At 41.8% G+C, this 17364-nt stretch overlaps 1 protein-coding gene across 1 annotated transcript in view; it reads right to left on the minus strand.

Annotated features, from left to right (window-relative positions):
• Positions 1-4023: 4023 nt before the first annotated feature.
• The window catches only part of Tspan13 (tetraspanin 13), a 28052-nt gene continuing 14711 nt past the window's right edge, over positions 4024-17364 (minus strand). Inside the window, exons 2-6 of the mRNA XM_036206310.1 lie at positions 13520-13687; positions 12489-12569; positions 10798-10911; positions 8940-9053; positions 4024-5090 (exon numbers count right to left, since the gene is read on the minus strand). Of these exons, the coding sequence (XP_036062203.1) occupies positions 5016-5090; positions 8940-9053; positions 10798-10911; positions 12489-12569; positions 13520-13687 (552 nt within the window). The 3' untranslated portion in view covers positions 4024-5015. The remainder of the gene's footprint in view (positions 5091-8939; positions 9054-10797; positions 10912-12488; positions 12570-13519; positions 13688-17364) is intronic.

Below are 17364 nucleotides of genomic sequence, written 5' to 3' on the forward strand. Positions count from 1 at the left end.
AGATGGCTCAGAGGTTAAGAGCACCAACTGCTCTTCCAGAGGTCCTGAGTTCAATTCCCAGCAACCACATGGTGGCTCACAACCACTTGTAATGAGATCTAGTGCCCTCTTCTGGCCTGCAGGGATACATGCAGGCAGAACACTGTACACAAAACAAACAAACAAACAAACAAATAAATAAATAAATAAATCTTAAAAAAAAAAAAAGATGAGAACTAGTTAGCAGGAAGCTAAGGCTATAGGCCATGCAGTTTGTAATTAATATAAGCCTCTGTGTAATTATTTTATAAGCAGCTGGACTGCAGGGCCAGGTAGGACCAAGAAACTTCCAGCTACACCAGCCTGGTCTACACAGTGAGTTGCAGGGTAGCCAGGGATACAAAGAAAGATCTAATTTCAAAATGAAAAAAAAAAAATGTTGATAACATAGATCAGCTGTTAAGTCAACACACTGGAGTGAACCACTCTTAACTGCTGTAGAACCAGTCTTGCTCAAATGGTCATCTGAGCTGTTTTGATTTGGGTTTTGGGTTTGCTTGGGTTTTGTTGTTGTTTTTGGTTTTTTGAGACAGGGTTTCTCTGTAGCTTTGGAGCCTGTCCTGGACTAGCTCTGTAGACCAGGCTGGCCTCCAACTCACAGAGATCCACCTGCCTCTGCCTCCCGAGTGCTGGGATTACAGGCGTGCGCCGCAGCCACCACCTGGCCTTGCTTGGGTTTTTTCCCCTTGCATTGAGGAATCTTATGTAGCTAGTGAGGTTTTTCCACTATCACCACTGAGAATGGGACAGAGCAGGAAGGATGGAAAAAGTTCTAAGCAAGACCAGAATTCTCTTCAGTTACTTTAAGAGACTGCGATCATGTCGGCTTACCAGAAGGCCCCTTGCCAAATTAGGACGCCACCTCTTTGAAAAGATACTGAAAGAAAGCAAACGTGGTTTCACCCTCCACACGTGGCAAAGCCCATTCTTTGACACATACTTTAACTCTGGCAACTCCCTCAAGGACTCACTTGAGAATGAATTTCCAAGACAGTTGTCCTATGGAGAGTGGTGACAAGTAGCTGGATTCACACAGGGGAGTCTGACTTCCCCCTTACCACCTGTCTCAGTGAGCGAGCTCAAAGAGTGCTGTGCCCAGGTATGATATAACATTCAAGAGAAACTGCAACACAGGCTGGAGAGACAGCACAGTGGGTAGGAGCACTCACTGCTCTTCAAGAGGATCCAAGTTCAGTTCCCAGCACCCACATCAGGCAGCTCAGAACTGTCTGTAACTCCAGACCCAGGGGATCCATCACCCTCTTCTGGTTGCCATGGGCTCTGTACTGACATGCATATAACCCCCACACAAACATATATGCACATAATTAAAAATTAATCTTTTTTTTTTCCCAGAGCTGAGGACCAAACCCAGGGCCTTGCTCTTGCTAGGCAAGTGCTCTACCACTGAACTAAATGCCCAACCCCTTAAAAATTATGATTGCCTGTCCTTGGCCATCTCTTCCCTCAAACACTGTTTGCATAAATCCCCCCAATCAGAAGCCTAGTAAAGTTGGTCATTAATGTGCAGGTCATCTCTAGTAAAACCATTCCTACACTAACAGTCATGTCTACACAGTTACAATGTGCTCTTCTGTAAACTTCTTGGTGGAAATGTGCTCCCATCTCAGTATTTTCTCAGCTAAGAAGTAAAACAGTTTCACATATTTAATGTATTTATAAAGTGATGAATAAACTAAAGCAGGGTTAAACAAATATTCAGGAACAACGGAGTAGGAGGGTTCGGCTCAAAGAAACCCAGGACTGAAGGCCAGGTTTCCTCTCCCTCTCTGGAAGATTCCATCCGGTGGTGTATTTTCAAGGTTGAGCAAGCAGAACTGGTTTTCACAGCAAACACTGAGCTGCCCCACAGCACAGAGTACTGGAGATGAACTTCACCCATCGTGAGCTCAGATGAGAGAGAGGACAGCGAGCCTTTTCCCCTTGTACTAGCTGTCTTTTCCCGAGCTAAAATTTCACCCTGAACACCAAGGCTGACTGAGCACATGTTCTAAGGAGCATTCCTCTAAATGGAACATGTAATCAGGGAATCAGAGAAGTGCTTAAGTAGTGAGTTCCTTTTCAAGGAGATAAAAGGTTTGGATGGGAGGGAGGCAGGGTTCGCCGTACAGTCACTGGCTATGACTTGAGAACTGCACCCCCCTCTCCAGGCATCATACTCTGTGGCTGCATGTACACAGAGAATACCCATCCTACAGACAGGAGGAGCCGCCTGGGCTTTGTAGGCTCACAGTTGGGCCATTCATGGAATGGCATGGGATGGAGCTGTTCAAAGGGCTTTCCCTTTGAACATGTTGAAACAGCATGAAATGGCAGATGTATGTCTTCAATACAGGGGTCACAGCAGCATCATAGAAGGGAGCGGACAATCACCACCTTCAGATCCTAAGCAAAGAAAAAAGTCAGATTCATTTGACAGAGAATGTCCCGGCTCTTAAAAAGTGCGTCCTGACTGGGTAGTCATTTACTGTTCACTTACATAACCCAGCAATTTCAAAATCCTAATGACTCACCCTGGGCTGTGGTAGCACATGAGTTAGGAGAATCACCTTAGCTCTGAGGCTAGCCTGGGCTACAGAGAATTCGAAAACAGTCTATATATAGCAAGACCCTGCCTCAAAAGACAAAATCCATAACAAACAAAAATACTCACCAGGGCCACCTGATTTAGAAAACAAAAATAAATTTATTTTTCTCTGTGTGTGTGTGTGTGTGTGTGTGTGTGTGTGTGTGTGTGTGTGTGTGTGTGTGTTGGGGTATATGCATGTGTGCAGGTGCCTGAGTCCAGAGGCATCCGATCCCCCTGCAGCTACTGGAATTACAGACTACCATGAACCACCACCAATGTGGGTGCTGGGAACAGAACTCAGGTCCTCCTCAAAAGCAGAGTGCCGTTTCCACAGCTGAGCCATCTCTTCAAGCCCTCAGATCCTGACTTTGACTGCAATGAAGTCATTCCAATTAGAGCACAAACCAAGTCATAGGCAAGTTATATGAGTCACTGTGCATGGCCTTTCCATTTCCAATCATTTACACCACGATTGAGTACACCGGGGTTCCAGAACCTTGTCAGATACTTTGAACTGCTGCTGAGCAAACAGAAAAAATACAGGATGATTGAAAAAGAAAACAGAACATGCTCCTTTTATGAGTCACGGCTCCCATCTTATGGCATAAGCAGTTCTGCCCAGGTGGCCACAGTGATCAGCATGACACCCTAGAAATAGCATGTTCTACTTCTGTACAAGACTTGCTAGCAGCAGAGAGTTCTGGGAGAGTCAGACCAGCAAAATGCTCCAAAGTGCACTAATCTGCAGATCAACCCTTTACCAGCCTTCTTAGTCTAAAACTTACCAAAAAAAAAAAAAAAAATCACCAGTAATGTATCACATACTACTCTAAACCAAGACAGGAAATTAACTGTCCCTAATGGGAAATAATGTGTGTACTCTTCCCATATAAATACCAGTGACTTCTCAAATAAATAAAAACACCTTTCTTATCATGAAGATAAAATTAACCACTGAAATAGTTCGATAAGGCATTTAGGGAGGTTGTTCAGTTGTAACAGCGCTTGCCACCCAGTCTGATGACCAAGTTTGATCCCTAGGACTCACCCACATGGTAAGAGAGAACCAAATCTTACAAACTGTCCTCTGACCCCGCCATACACAAACACACACACACACACACACACACACACACACACACACACACACACACACGCACACTCACACGCACACTCACACGCACACTCACGCACAATATTATTTTTTAACCTAAGAAAGGATTTGAGGATAAGTACTAATAGATGTCATTGCTGGGAATTTATTTCCAAGCCTTGATTAAACACTATTTTGATGTACAACAGAAGGCCATCAAAGCAGAAGGAAAGATGCCGACTTACCTCAGTTTACCAGTGCTCCCAGTACGTCCTTTTGATTCAAACATCCATACACAAAGAAAGGTTTCCAGCTTTTAATTTTTAATGTAACATACAGAGCCACAAACAGCATTTCTCTCTCAATTTATGGGAGGTAGCACATTTAAATATGTTTGGATTTGACAACTTGCTGTCACAATACCAAGAAATATCAATACAAAGTTATTTTTTAAGATCATCAAATATCTTTTTGTTACATAAGCCACATATTGATTGCAAGTTGCTTACCAATATACAGTGTTTTGAACTTCAAATTATTTAAAAAAAAAAAAGAAAGAATGTCAGATTATGTAGATATACACTATCTTCCTCAAACTCATCCCATTCTGAAAGCTGAAGATAACTGTTCCACAGCAGAACATTTCCCAAATGGCACCTCCTTTGCCCTTGACTATAAATGTCAAAAACTAAACTTTAGTTTCCTAAAGACACAGCTATTTCTAGAATACACAGATATAATCGTGACAGACTACTAGAACTAAATGACCACTTCTGTGTTAACACTTTTTACTATAGTGAAGCTTTCCTAGAAAGACAAGAAGCATAGACAACTTAGATTTCTGCCAATGACCTGAATACAACAGACTCTTCTCCTCCTTTCTGCCTTCACACATTTCAACTGTCTTCACTGGGAGCTGCTTGCACAGTCCAAGATCTGTACAATTATCCTGGTGAAATGGAGATTCGGGTTCTCAATATCATTCCCCCAGTGGGGTGCCATACAGTTTTACAGCAGGTAAAAAGGCTAAGAAAGGCCACAGTGGACAGTGCCAGACACCAAGAACAGCAGATCACACAGACCACTGAAGGTCAGGGAACACCATGAATTTCAACTGCTTTTACAGCAATATCAACAAAACGCATTTAGAGAAATGTTTAAGAGTGAAACTATTTAGTTCCACTGTTGATAATATAGTTTTCTGATACTGTTTCCTCTGTCAAACGAACAAATTAGTTTAAGATAGAGAAAGTGAGCAAGATCAACCTGGGAAAACCTTTCCTTGTTTTCTCATCAGAGGAAAGCACTCGGGTTGGCGCGAGGGTCTTTCTGGTTTCTGTATCTGTAGGTCAGCCAAACGCCCAGGATCTGGAATTAAAACAAGAAAAATCAAGTGTTGTGTAGATTTAATCAACAGAATAACTGAAACTTCTGAGTTGCTTTGCTTGCTTTTTGTTCAAAGAGGGGACACCTCAGGCAAATTGAAGGATAGACCCTAACACACTGAAATAAGAACACTGTGGTAGACTGCCCGGAAACTGCGAGTGTTACTTTCTGAGATCAACGGCCCTTGGGCGGTGTGATTATGCTAGGGAGGGGTCTTCCAGGTGGGCTCAATGGTGCAGTCACTGTGGTCCTGAGGAGGGGAGCTGACGTGGACCAAGTGAGGGAACAGAGACAAGGTGCAGACAGGGCAGGAAGGCAGAGCACTAGGGTTCCACACGGGCAGCTGGGTTTGAAGCTGGAACAGCAAGCTTGACTTTTCCATTTTGATCAATAGCCAAATGTGAGCTCTGCACATTTTTTGCATTTATTTTTATCGTTCCTAATTACTTGCATGTGCATATGTGCAGGAGTACCTCCCAGAGTCCAGAGGTATTGAAGCCCCCTGGAGCTTGAGGAACAGTGACGGTGAGCCACCTGACCTGGTCATCTTCAGGATAACTGCCCAAAGCAACAGGCATTACTAACCCTTGAGCCATCTCTCAGCCCTGTCAAGTATTTTTAATAACAAGAATATTTGGAGTCAGTTATTAAATCAAAAGTTGATAGATTCTTCTCAGTAGTCTATTTACCAATACAAAATTTCATTCATTGTTTATTTGGACAGGCTCTCACTATATATATAGTCCAGGCTAGCCTGGAACTCAGAGATCCACCTGCCTCTGCTTCCCAAGTGCTACGATTAAAGGTGTGCACCACCAAGCCCAGCTTTTCAAAATTTTTTGACTATTCCCATACTGTCATATTTTATACCTAGAAATGCACCCCAAGAGGAAAGCAGGGTGCATGGAAACAACATTCCACACACAGGAGTCAACTGTGTAAATATTTACATATTAAAAGGAAATTAAGTGATTGGGTTGACAAGATGGAGCAGTAGGTAAAGGCATTTGCTACAAAGCCTCATGAACTGAGTCCCTTGGCTTTGACTGCCAAGACTCACATGGTAAAGAGACCAGACTCCCAAAAGTTGTTCCCTGATCTTTATACATGCATTATGGCACAAGTGCACCCACACCCACATAATTAAATAAATGTAAGCTGGGCAGTTGTGACACACTCCTTTAATCCCAGCACTTAGGAGGCAGAGGCAGGAGGATCTCTGAGTTCAAGACCAGACTGGTCTACAGGACCAGGACACACAGGGCTACACAGAGAAACCCTGTCTCAAAAAAACAAAATTAATTAATGAATTAAACTTTTTTTAGGAGGTGGGGTGGGGTGCCTTGGAAGGTGGATGGACTTCGTCCAGAGCCTGATGCCCTTAGTTCAATCTTCAGAAACTAAATGATCCCAACACACCCACTGTGGCAATGCATGTCACCTCCCAACACACACACACACACTAAATACATGTAATTTTTTTAAAAAGAAAATTAAACGGTCAACAGATTAAGTGATCCCACTTACGGCTAAATTCTAACCATACAGAACACAGAACGTTTGCAACTTCCTAAGGATGTCTGTTGCTCTTATAAACAGCCAACTGGGCTTCTATAGCTGTAACACAAACCTTGTTAAAATAATTTGATTCATAGGCTTCTGTTATCTATTTAAAACAGAAGTGTGATGTGGACATCTCAGGTTTCAATAATAATGACACACTGCCTTTTTCTAATAGGGCTATGACATATACTAATAATTTATCAATGGCTACAAAACAAGAAACGCTCAAAGCATTCCAAATTTTATATGCACTGGCTCCTTTAGTCTTAACACCAGAGGTGGCTGCTATTGTTGTTATCCTCCTTAGAGGGTGAGACACACAGCAAGATTAAAAAATTTGCCCCAGGACACACAAGGAGGAAGTAGATGCACTTAGGTTCCTCTGCTCTGTGGCACAGATCTCAATGGATCCAGCATATTGTCAGGAACCAAAAGGAGCCCAAAGATCTATCAGGAAAAGAAAGGGCTTGAGGGCCAGAGAGACTGCTCAGCAGTTAAGAGAGCACATGCTACTCTTGCAGAAGACTGGAGTTAGTTCCCACATCTGGTGGCTCACAGCCCTCTATACCTCCAGATGCAGAGGTTCTGACACCCTCTTCAGGCCTCCAGTGACATTCACACTCCTATGCATATACCTACACATAGACATACATTCATGTACATAATTAAAAATAAACCTTTAACAGTTGCTTATAAATAGCTTTGTGTATTCATTTTATATTGTTAAATAATTATTTCTATGAAATAAAATACTACATATGGAATTTTTTTTAGTTAAAAATGAATTTTAAAACCGTCATGGTGACTCATGCCTATGTTAGCACCCAGGAGGCTGAGACGAAGGGGATTTAAGAGCAGCAGGGGCTACATAGTAAGACCCTGCCTCAAAAACAAGAATTTTTTCTTGATACATATTACCAACTCAGAAGCATCAAGAAACGTTCACAGATATTGAGAGTTTAATACAGAATTAACATTCTGGTCCTGTTTACTAATTAGTTCAAATACATTAGTGTAATATAAACATATACAAAAATGACAGTAGCTACCTACAGGTTTTAGAAAGGCAGAGGAAAAGGTGGATGCTTCTGTTCGTTCCCACCAGCCTGCCTCGGCCTTGGTGATGGCAGTTACATCACCTGCAGCCAGGCACCACAGGCGGGGTGCATTTCCACCATCAAAGTGATCCTCCGTCACATCTCTCTCGCCTGTTCTGTCTGTCTGCCTGTCTGTCTGCCTCTCATGTCCCCTTCTGCTCTCCCCCCCCCCCCATCCAATTTCTTGCATTAGATCTGTTCCTTGTGCAGTTTCTCAGCAGCACACCTTGGCAGGGCCTGCCAAAGGTCCGCTTTCCACCATTTCTTACCCCTTCCATGTCAGGCAAATTTTTTTTTAAAGTTGAATGTAACACAATTTTTATAATTTTTTATTTTTGAGATTACAATGTAATTACAATTCTCCCTTTCTTTCTTCTCACCAAACCCTTCCATATACCCCTCCTCAATCTCATTCAGATTCATGTCCTCTTCATGAATTGATTCATTAATTGTTATTGCATGCATAAATATATACGCCTATTCCTAAACATAATCTCCGTCCATATATGTTACTCTGTATATGCTTCAGGGCTGACCATTTGATACTGGATAATCAATTAGGGAGCTCTTCCCTGGGAAAGATCACCCCACTTCTCACGCTCTCGGTTTTCTTCAGCTACAAGGGCATCATTTTTTTTTTTTTAGACACAGGATTTCTCTGTGTAGCCCTGGCTGTCCTGGGACTTGCTCTGTAGACCAGGCTGGCCTTGAGATCCATCTGCCTCTGCCTCCAGAGTGCTGGATTAAAGGTGTGTGCCACCACAGCCCAGCAATAAGGGCAATTCTTAAAAGCAAATCTTTACATGCATATGTGTGTATTATAGTATTATATATTAGCATATATTAAGTAATATAAATGTTCTACTTATGAAGAAATCAAACTATAACTTATTGTGTAAATCTAGAAAGAGAAGAAGGCTCAGAGCTAACTCCCCCAATCACTTTTCATTTATTACAATTTACACAGGACAAATAGACCAAGAATGGTACTCCATAATAAAGCTTATACTAGATTTGCCAGATGTCTGATTCCAAACTAGGCTGTTCCTGGCTTCCTGTGTAGGGACCTCAGGGAAAGGAGCTTTTGGGTGTTAGATACTCTACAGAAGTGCAATGCTCTGTCCTCCAGACATAAAAACAAAACTCCCTTTCACAAAGGGAGACAACAAACCTCTGTAAAACTGAAGAAGAGGCCAATGCCACCAACAAATCTCAAAACATCTCCAGCATATGCTCCGATTATGGGGGCACATGGTAAGCACTTATGTCCAACTTTAGCACAGGTCTGTATGGATAAAAGAAAAGACTTGTTACTTCAGAGTACATTGATTAAAAAAATACTCATATAAAAACTACATCCAATTTGAATATGGATTTTTAAATTGCATGTAAATTTCCAAGATGTAGGATCCATCCCTTTCTAGGAACTATAAATATGATGAGTAGATGTCTAGATTGCATTGTGTAAGACTCAATTCTACCAGAACAGAGAGATTCTCATGCTGACTTGCATGCACTGTAAGACACCCAAGTATGTCCCTCATAAGCTCCCCTATTTGAATGGTTGGTTACCAAGGAATGGAACAGTTTGAAAGGGTTACAAGGATTAGGTGTGGCCTTGTTGGAGAAAGTGTGTCACGGGAGGGGGGGGGTGTTTCAGGTTTCAAAAGCCCATGCCAAGCCCAGTAGTTATCTCTCTAAATATATGTACACACATACACCCTGCCTGCAGATTGGAATGTAACTCTCAAGTCTTTTCCAGCACCATGTCTGCAGGCCACACTGTTCCCCTCCATGATGACAAGTGGAAGAAACCTCTGAAACTGTAAGCAAGCCCCCAACTAAATGCTTTCTCTAGTAAAACTGTCTTAGTTACGGTGTCTCTTCACAGCAATAAAACTAATGGTGACTAAGACACCAGCTGAGAGCCACCAAGCAATCAGGACAATCCTACAAGAAAAATGAGTCCACAAACAACCACTGAGCAAGAGGGAGGACACACGCCAAGCCTCGAGTGAATGTCAGTCTCCACAGACACCTCATTTCAGCATCGTGAGACACCTGCAAGACAGGGCTCTGTGAGGGGTTGTCTTGAATTGCTATGAATAAGAACATATTGATATGTGGGAAGAACCACCTTGATGGATTCTCCCTAGACAGGGATCCAGGGCTGCGTGTGAAGAGGGAATGTGAACTGACAGTGGTGCATGCATTCCTTGTCCTCACATGTGACAGTACCAGCTCCCTCAAGCTCCTGCAGCTGTGACTTTCCCATGACGATACAACATAACCTGGAACTACAAGCTAAAATTGCTGTTGGCAGGTATGAGATGATAAAAAGATAATTGTCTTAGGCCATGAGTTTTGTGGTAACGTGTTACATAACAGTGGAAAGTTAATACAGACCCATGCAAAGAAATAGCTTCACAAAGGCCTCAGTGAAGAGACATATACAACTCAGGGCTCAGACAGATCGTAAAAGGAGTTGTCCCAAAATATAAACATACATGAACATTCCAGATGAGCCGGGCCCTGAGCTATCCACACAGGACTGGGGTTGGAGTTAGGAAGTCCAGTCTGGCAGGAAATACCAGGATGGATCCCATTGGACCATCAGTAGCTCAACTTCAAACATAAAGAGGGAGAAATTGTGATGTGGAAGAAGGGAAAGAGAATAGTAGGGCTAGTTAAGAGAGCCGATTTAATACAGACCCTTCTCTTGCTACCTCCCTAGTAAACTGCAAAGATGGAGGTCTCTGAGACTGATCATTTCTCTCTCACAACTTGTTATAGGAAAGAGCTGAATGAGAAAGAATTACAGGCAAGAAAATAAATGCAATGTGTCTCACTAAACAGGGAATGGGCAAATGTGACAGTAGTGCATATGGAAAATATAATAGGAGCATATGTCAAACAATTTTGAAATATAATTCAGCATCAGAAAGCCCACCTCTTCTTTGTTAACCATTATTAAACTGTATGTAACACATTCAAGGAAAAAAAAAAAAACTTTCATAGTGTGGACTTACAGCCGGACAGGTGTCATTTGGGTTATAACTCCGGAAGCCACAGCAGTTCAAGCTCCTCTGGAGGTCATTCCGAGCACTTGCTGTATTGTTCCAACCAACCTCCAGCAGCTGACCCTAGGAAACACAGTTCACAGACGCATTAAAATATATCATCCCCACATAAAATACAAGTGATGCATGTTGCGGAATATTATTCTAAGATCTGTTGCATTTGTTTATGCTGTGGAACATTTGTTTTAATGATGCAAAGATGGGTTGTATTCTTTTATATTTCATTTGTTTAACTCTGTGAAGCTGTGTTACTGTGCCTGTCTAAAACACCTGATGGTCTAATAAAGAATTAAACAGCCAGTAGCAAGGCAGAAGAAAGGATAGTCGGGGCTGGCAGACAGAGAGAATAAATGGAAGAGAGGCAAGAAAAATCAAGGAGCAAGGAAGCAAGAGAGATCGAGGAGTGAGAAAAGAAGGGGGCTAGCCACACAGCCAGCAATGGGAAAAGAAGGAATGAAAGGTATAAAGAAATAGAGAAAGGAAAAAGCCCAGAGCCAAAAGGTAGACAGGATAATTTAAGTTAAGAAAAGTTGGCAAGAAACAAGCCAAGCTAAGGCCCGGCATTTATGAATAATAATAAGCCTCTGTGTGTTTATTTGGGAGCTGGGTGGCAGACCCCCAAAAGAGCTGAAGAGCCATAAAGTAAAACCAACCAAATGCAATAGAGAGCCCACAGTTAGCAGGAGAGTGTACATGAAATCAATAGTCTCTATAAAACTACTGCAGGGAGCTGGAGAGATGGCTCGGCGGTTAAGAGCACTAGCTGCTCTTCCAAAGGTCCTGAGTTCAATTCCCAGCAACCACATGGGGGTCACAACCATCTCTGTAATGAGATCTGGTGCCCTCTTCTGGCATGCACGCATACATGTAGGCAGAACACTGTGTGTGTAAAAAATAAATCTTAAAAACAAAACAAAACAACAACAACAACAACAACAAAAACTGCAACTTTTCAAAAGCTTATCCCTTGGTCTGAAAAAAAAAAAGCAATGTTTCTGTCCTACAAATAAAAACAGTCCTGGATTTTTACAAGCAAATTAAAAACAGTACTTGGTTCAATGGCATAATTCTCTAAGTATAACAATACAAAGTTTCAGTTGCAACAAGACAGAAACCCATTTTTTCTCTACAAATTAAGAGCTTAAAAAGAGCAATGACTACAAGGTAACCACAGACCCTTTGGACACTGAACAGCAGTGGGGAAGAAGAGGCAACATCTTCTAACAACAGCAGTTTTCAATGAGAGTTAAGTCTTACTTAAGGATACAACTTATCAAAGACCCGACCCCTCGTCACTTCCCCTGGGATCGATTGTTTCCACTAACCTCAGGACCAAGAAAATAGGTAGGGCATTCTTGGCAAAAAAGAAATATTTGTCCTCCAGTCATCTCCTCCCATCTTTTTCATATATATGCTATACTGTATAATAAAGTAAAAAAATAAAGTAAAATAAAATAAAATAAAATAAAGCCTTCACTCAGCTGGGCACAATGACACATTCCTTTGAAACCAGAACTGAGGAGGCAGAAGCAGGTGGATCTCTGAGTTTGAGGACAACCTGGGCTACACAATTCTAGGACAACAGGAGCTACACTGTGAGACCCTGCTCAAAAACAAAACAGAAAAGTATCTTTACTTACCTGTTGTTCCCGATTCAGAGCTAGACAAGCACAAGACACTGAAAACTGAACAATAAACACAAGCAGGAGAATAATCATATACTGAGAGTTACAAGTTAAGGACTATTTTACTTTATTTTTTTATTATTGCATTTGCTTATTCATTATTTGTGCGAGTGTGGCAGGGGTGGGGTATGCACACATAAGTATATCTGCATGCGCCACGCTGTTCATGCAGAGGACAACTTGCAGGAGTCAGTTCTCTCCTACCACTAGGTGAGCACTGGGGACTGAACTTCAGTTATCAGATTTGGCAGCAAGTGCCTTTACATGCTGTAGGGACTCTGCAAATGCCCTAAAAGAGCATAAAGCAGGAATGTTGACATAACTTTCAAGTACACGCTAGGCAATTCACCTAGAAACTAGGACAATGGTACCTAAAGTTCAAAGTGATACAGTATAACTATAAATTCATTTAGAAAAATATAAATAATTATATACACATGGTGGGTAACACGTGTAATCCCACAAGGACTGCCCAAGCTTGAGATTAGCCTAGTCTACAGAGACCCTGTCTCAAAAAGAAACAGAGGGAGAATTATATTTTGAAAAGTTCACATCCAAAATGAAATACAAATTCTGCAACCTGTAAATTAAAAAAAAAAAAAAAACAGATATAGAGACATATATAAGCTTTCTCAAAAGTAAATCTAGAGAATACACTGTTAAATTCTCAACCAAAGATTAACATGTTAGGAAGGCCCAGAAGTAAAGAAATGAGTTCAATAATTTAACTCTGAATTTACAAAAGAAAGTCAGAATTATGCCCCATCTTGTAGAATACTTTATGATGTGACCAGGAAGGGTTGGGGATAACTAAACATAAGGCTTTTTCCTTATAGATATTCCTAAATTGTCTTTCTAAGGGTTACTTCCTGGAAATGAATTCCCTAATGATAATATTAAATTAGTAGCAACCATTGGAACATAATTGATAATGAGTGAAAACTTCACCTGGTTGAGTTAAAAATCCTGATTTTTAAAAAGGATACAAAAAACAGCAACACCTGATGATGTTTTACAGCGCCAATCAGCCCCACCAATGCAATCAGGAACAGGAAGATGCCCACAGCAATGACCACGCCCACCACTCGGAGACTGGAAATCAGCCCAAAGCCAATGCCCCAAGCAGCAATCCCAATGAGCAGCAGACTGACCAGCTGTGGAGAGACAGAGGGGTTCAATTATACAGTGCCAGCACTGTCCAGGTGTTTACATCTTAGTAATGTTCATACCATAGCAGGAGTCTCTCAGGATCTCCAAGGTGTTAGTTTCAGAACCTGCCACATATACCAAATTAAAGTTTTCTATTAAGTTGTCATATTTGTATAACTTCTGACATTCTGAAACACACAAGCCTCCATGGATACTATCGTTATAATTAATTTAATGTAACCTTCAATTATGCTTTTTTAAAAAGATTAACAATAATCCAGAAAGCAACCACGGAGTCTCAGAGGTCATCTAGATTACAAGAGCAACTGTAAGCTAGCACAGTACCAGCACATATAAACTAGGCAGCAACACGTCTCAGTCTGTGATTCTGATCTGTTCATATGAAAATGATTTATCTTTTCCTTCACAACCCAGCTGGTCTGCAGCCCCCTCCGTCCTCCCACTCCCCAAAAGGGTCAGCCAATCCTCCCTCCCCGGCAAGCTGTGCTCCTCCAATACGAAGCTACTGTTCCCTTCCGTGCACTACAAGCTGGTCCCGTATCTGTCTCTGCAGGAGCGAGAGGCGATTCGCAAGTGCTCCTGTGTTCTTACCTCCAGGTAACCGGAACTTACAGGCCCGAGCTGGAGAACACTCGAATGTTTCCAGAACCACGGTTGAAGTTAATTGTCATCAACAACATGTAGGTGAAAACAGAGAGGGCCAAGCGGCCACTAAAGCCATCCAGATGCAAACAGGGTAGGAGAGGGCAGCTCTTGAAAATGAAATGGCATTTGAGCAAGAAGCAAGCAGGTCAGACTCCAGTCATTTTATTTATAGGTTTGTCAATCACTACCAGAAGAGCTAGCACACCTGTGTGTAACAGGAATTACAAAACTCCAAGCTACAATTACTTCAAAAAAACAAACAAATCGTAAACCACACAGGGCCTATAGTTAGCCCACAGAAGACATATCTGCTTAACCAGGTTTCAGAGAAGGGTGGAGGAGGTTTGCAGGGCTGGACAGAATGCCTTTAGTACATGTGTGGTCAATCATCTCCTGGAGTAATATGATAGTGCAATGGAAAAATCAAAATTCAAAACCAGGTTTTCCTAGCATCATATTACTGGAAGGTCTGGTAAACTCTGTTTAGAAATATATAAATTACCATTTGAATTTTCCTGCTAATATCTATCATTGTTTATGTGTTAAACAATACTAAACATGCTTTATAATGCACTAGTTAAAAAAGATACTTTTTAAATATCTTTTTTTAATATATATTTTAAATATATGCACTGGTTTAAAAAAAGATATGTAGAGATACAAAGAAAGCTGCCAAATAATGTTCATCTATTTATATTTTTTATCCAAAACATTTCCTTTTTGGAATCTTGGTCAAAGAGCCAAAACATAAGAACCAAAGAAATCACCTGTAGGACCACAGAATCAGTTTCTGGTGACAGGGACCTGGAGGCCGTCACCACTGTGGCTTGTACATAAAGAGCCATGAAAATGTTCCCTCAGGCTCTGCCATCACTCCTGCAGGGTCACCTCACAATTTTAAACAATGGTGACCTGAGAAATAGTCCTCTGCTCCTTCACAAGTGATCTTCCTTCTGACTTCATAATATCCAGTAAGAGCAGACACCTGAGGGAGGTGTGAGGAAGGGCCTCACCTCTTCCTGGCTTAGCATCACCACTGTACCTTGGTGTGGGGCACAGACGGCAGTCCATGAGCACACACATCAGAGTAGCTAGCTGCAGTAGTTAGGGGTCTCCAGAAACAGAACCAATAGAAAATATGTGTATCTATATCTATTTATCAAAAGAAAACGAAGCTCAGACAAGAGAAGTTTTAAAGATGTGGACTACACAACTGTGATTGACTGGGCAGAAATCTGTGGGGCCCAGGACAGTGAAAACAGAGCAGAACACCCTTTTCCTTCGGAAACTTCAGTAGATGTAGATAAAGACTTCCCACCCACACTGTGGAGGGTAGTCTTGATTCGCTAAATCAACTGACTGTAAGTGCTGGTCATGGATACAAAGTACTCTTACAGCTGGCACCGTGGCCTGTGTCCATGGTAACACAGACTCCTCATCCTGCCTGCTAACGCAAAGTTCTGGGTGGGAGGCTCGTTCACTAACTCAGGTAAACCCATGGGACAAACCACCAATCTGCATGTCATTCAATATAAAAAACATCCTTCTGGACTAGGAACATGGTTCAGCGGGTAAAAACACTTGCCACAAGAGCCTGACACCCCAGTCTGCTCCACATGCCACAGTGGTGTCTGCTATTATCTCAGCACTCCTCACAGGAGACAAGAGAATCAGCTGGACCCATCAGGTCACGTGACGCGGAATGCACAACACAGGAACAGAACAAGAGACATGACCTCCACAGAGCCAGTCCCCAAGAGCTGTCCTCTGATCACACCCACACTGGGTGGCACACACGTATGCACAGGAGGCTTTAAAAAATCCTTCCGAAAACATGCCAAGTCCTTACTTTATTAACGGGATTTTTTTTTTTAATTAAGAATATTGAAAGTTCAATATTCTTAAGTATTAAACTAAAGACTAAGTGAAAGACTTAAAGACGGGACATATGGCAGAGCAGAAATTGCAAGTGTTTTCTGTTAACCTGGTTGTGCAGACCACAGCCCCACACAATCACTCAGTTCCAATACTGTCCGCAGCACAGACACACATGCACACAGACAAGCAGGGCTGTGCTGACACCACCCCCATCTCTCAGTTTTATGTGGCTCAAGTTTCCAATTTTGTTTTGTTTGGGAGTTTTGTTGTTGTTCAGGTTTTGCTTCATTTTTGTTGGAAGGATTTTAGAATGGTCAGTTAGCTCAGGCTAGCCTCAAAATCAGGAATCTGTCGCCATGGCTTCCCAAGCATGAGAGGACATGCACATGCCACCACAGCCGTCAACACTTTCTCTTCAGACTATGTAGTCTGCGATCATGAATTTTCATGTATCACAAAGTATTTTTCTTCCTTTGATTTTTTTTCAGACTATTTAAAAAATGTGAATCCAGGCCAACAGGTTGATACCTCAGCAAGCAAGGGTGACTGCTTTCAGGCAGGACAACCCGAGTTCACACAGTACGAAGAGAACTCTCACAGCCCTGGAAACTGTCCTCTGAACTGTACACATGTGTTGGGGTACATACACACACACACACACACACACACACACACACACACACACCACACACACATGCACGCACATGAAATAAGCTGTTAAATCATATAAATATCATTTTATTGTAATGAACTCTCAAATAAAAACACTATGCATCTACATTAAGGTACACATTTGAATAACTTAAAACAAAACGGTGAAACTATTCTTGGCTATCGTGTTATACCAAAGACCATGGGACGGATTTAGTTCGTAGGCTGTCATTCACTGACTTTTGCTCTAGAAGTCAGTAGAGCAACAAATGAAAGTTCACAAGAAGACAAGTAATTGTTGTGTTAGAGGGTTTTCCCAAGTGTGTCACAGCATAGATTAAAACAAAAACAACCCACAAACCCACAAACCCACAAACCCACAAACCCTAGGTAAACATAATGGCCAAAGAATGCAAAGAAAATAAAGTATATTAAAGTGCACTTCCCTTCATGAGATGAGGTGTCCCCCTGACACCCCAACTGGCTC

The sequence above is a fragment of the Onychomys torridus genome, chromosome 14 (assembly GCF_903995425.1).
Source record: "Onychomys torridus chromosome 14, mOncTor1.1, whole genome shotgun sequence".
NCBI classification, from domain to species: domain Eukaryota; kingdom Metazoa; phylum Chordata; class Mammalia; order Rodentia; family Cricetidae; genus Onychomys; species Onychomys torridus.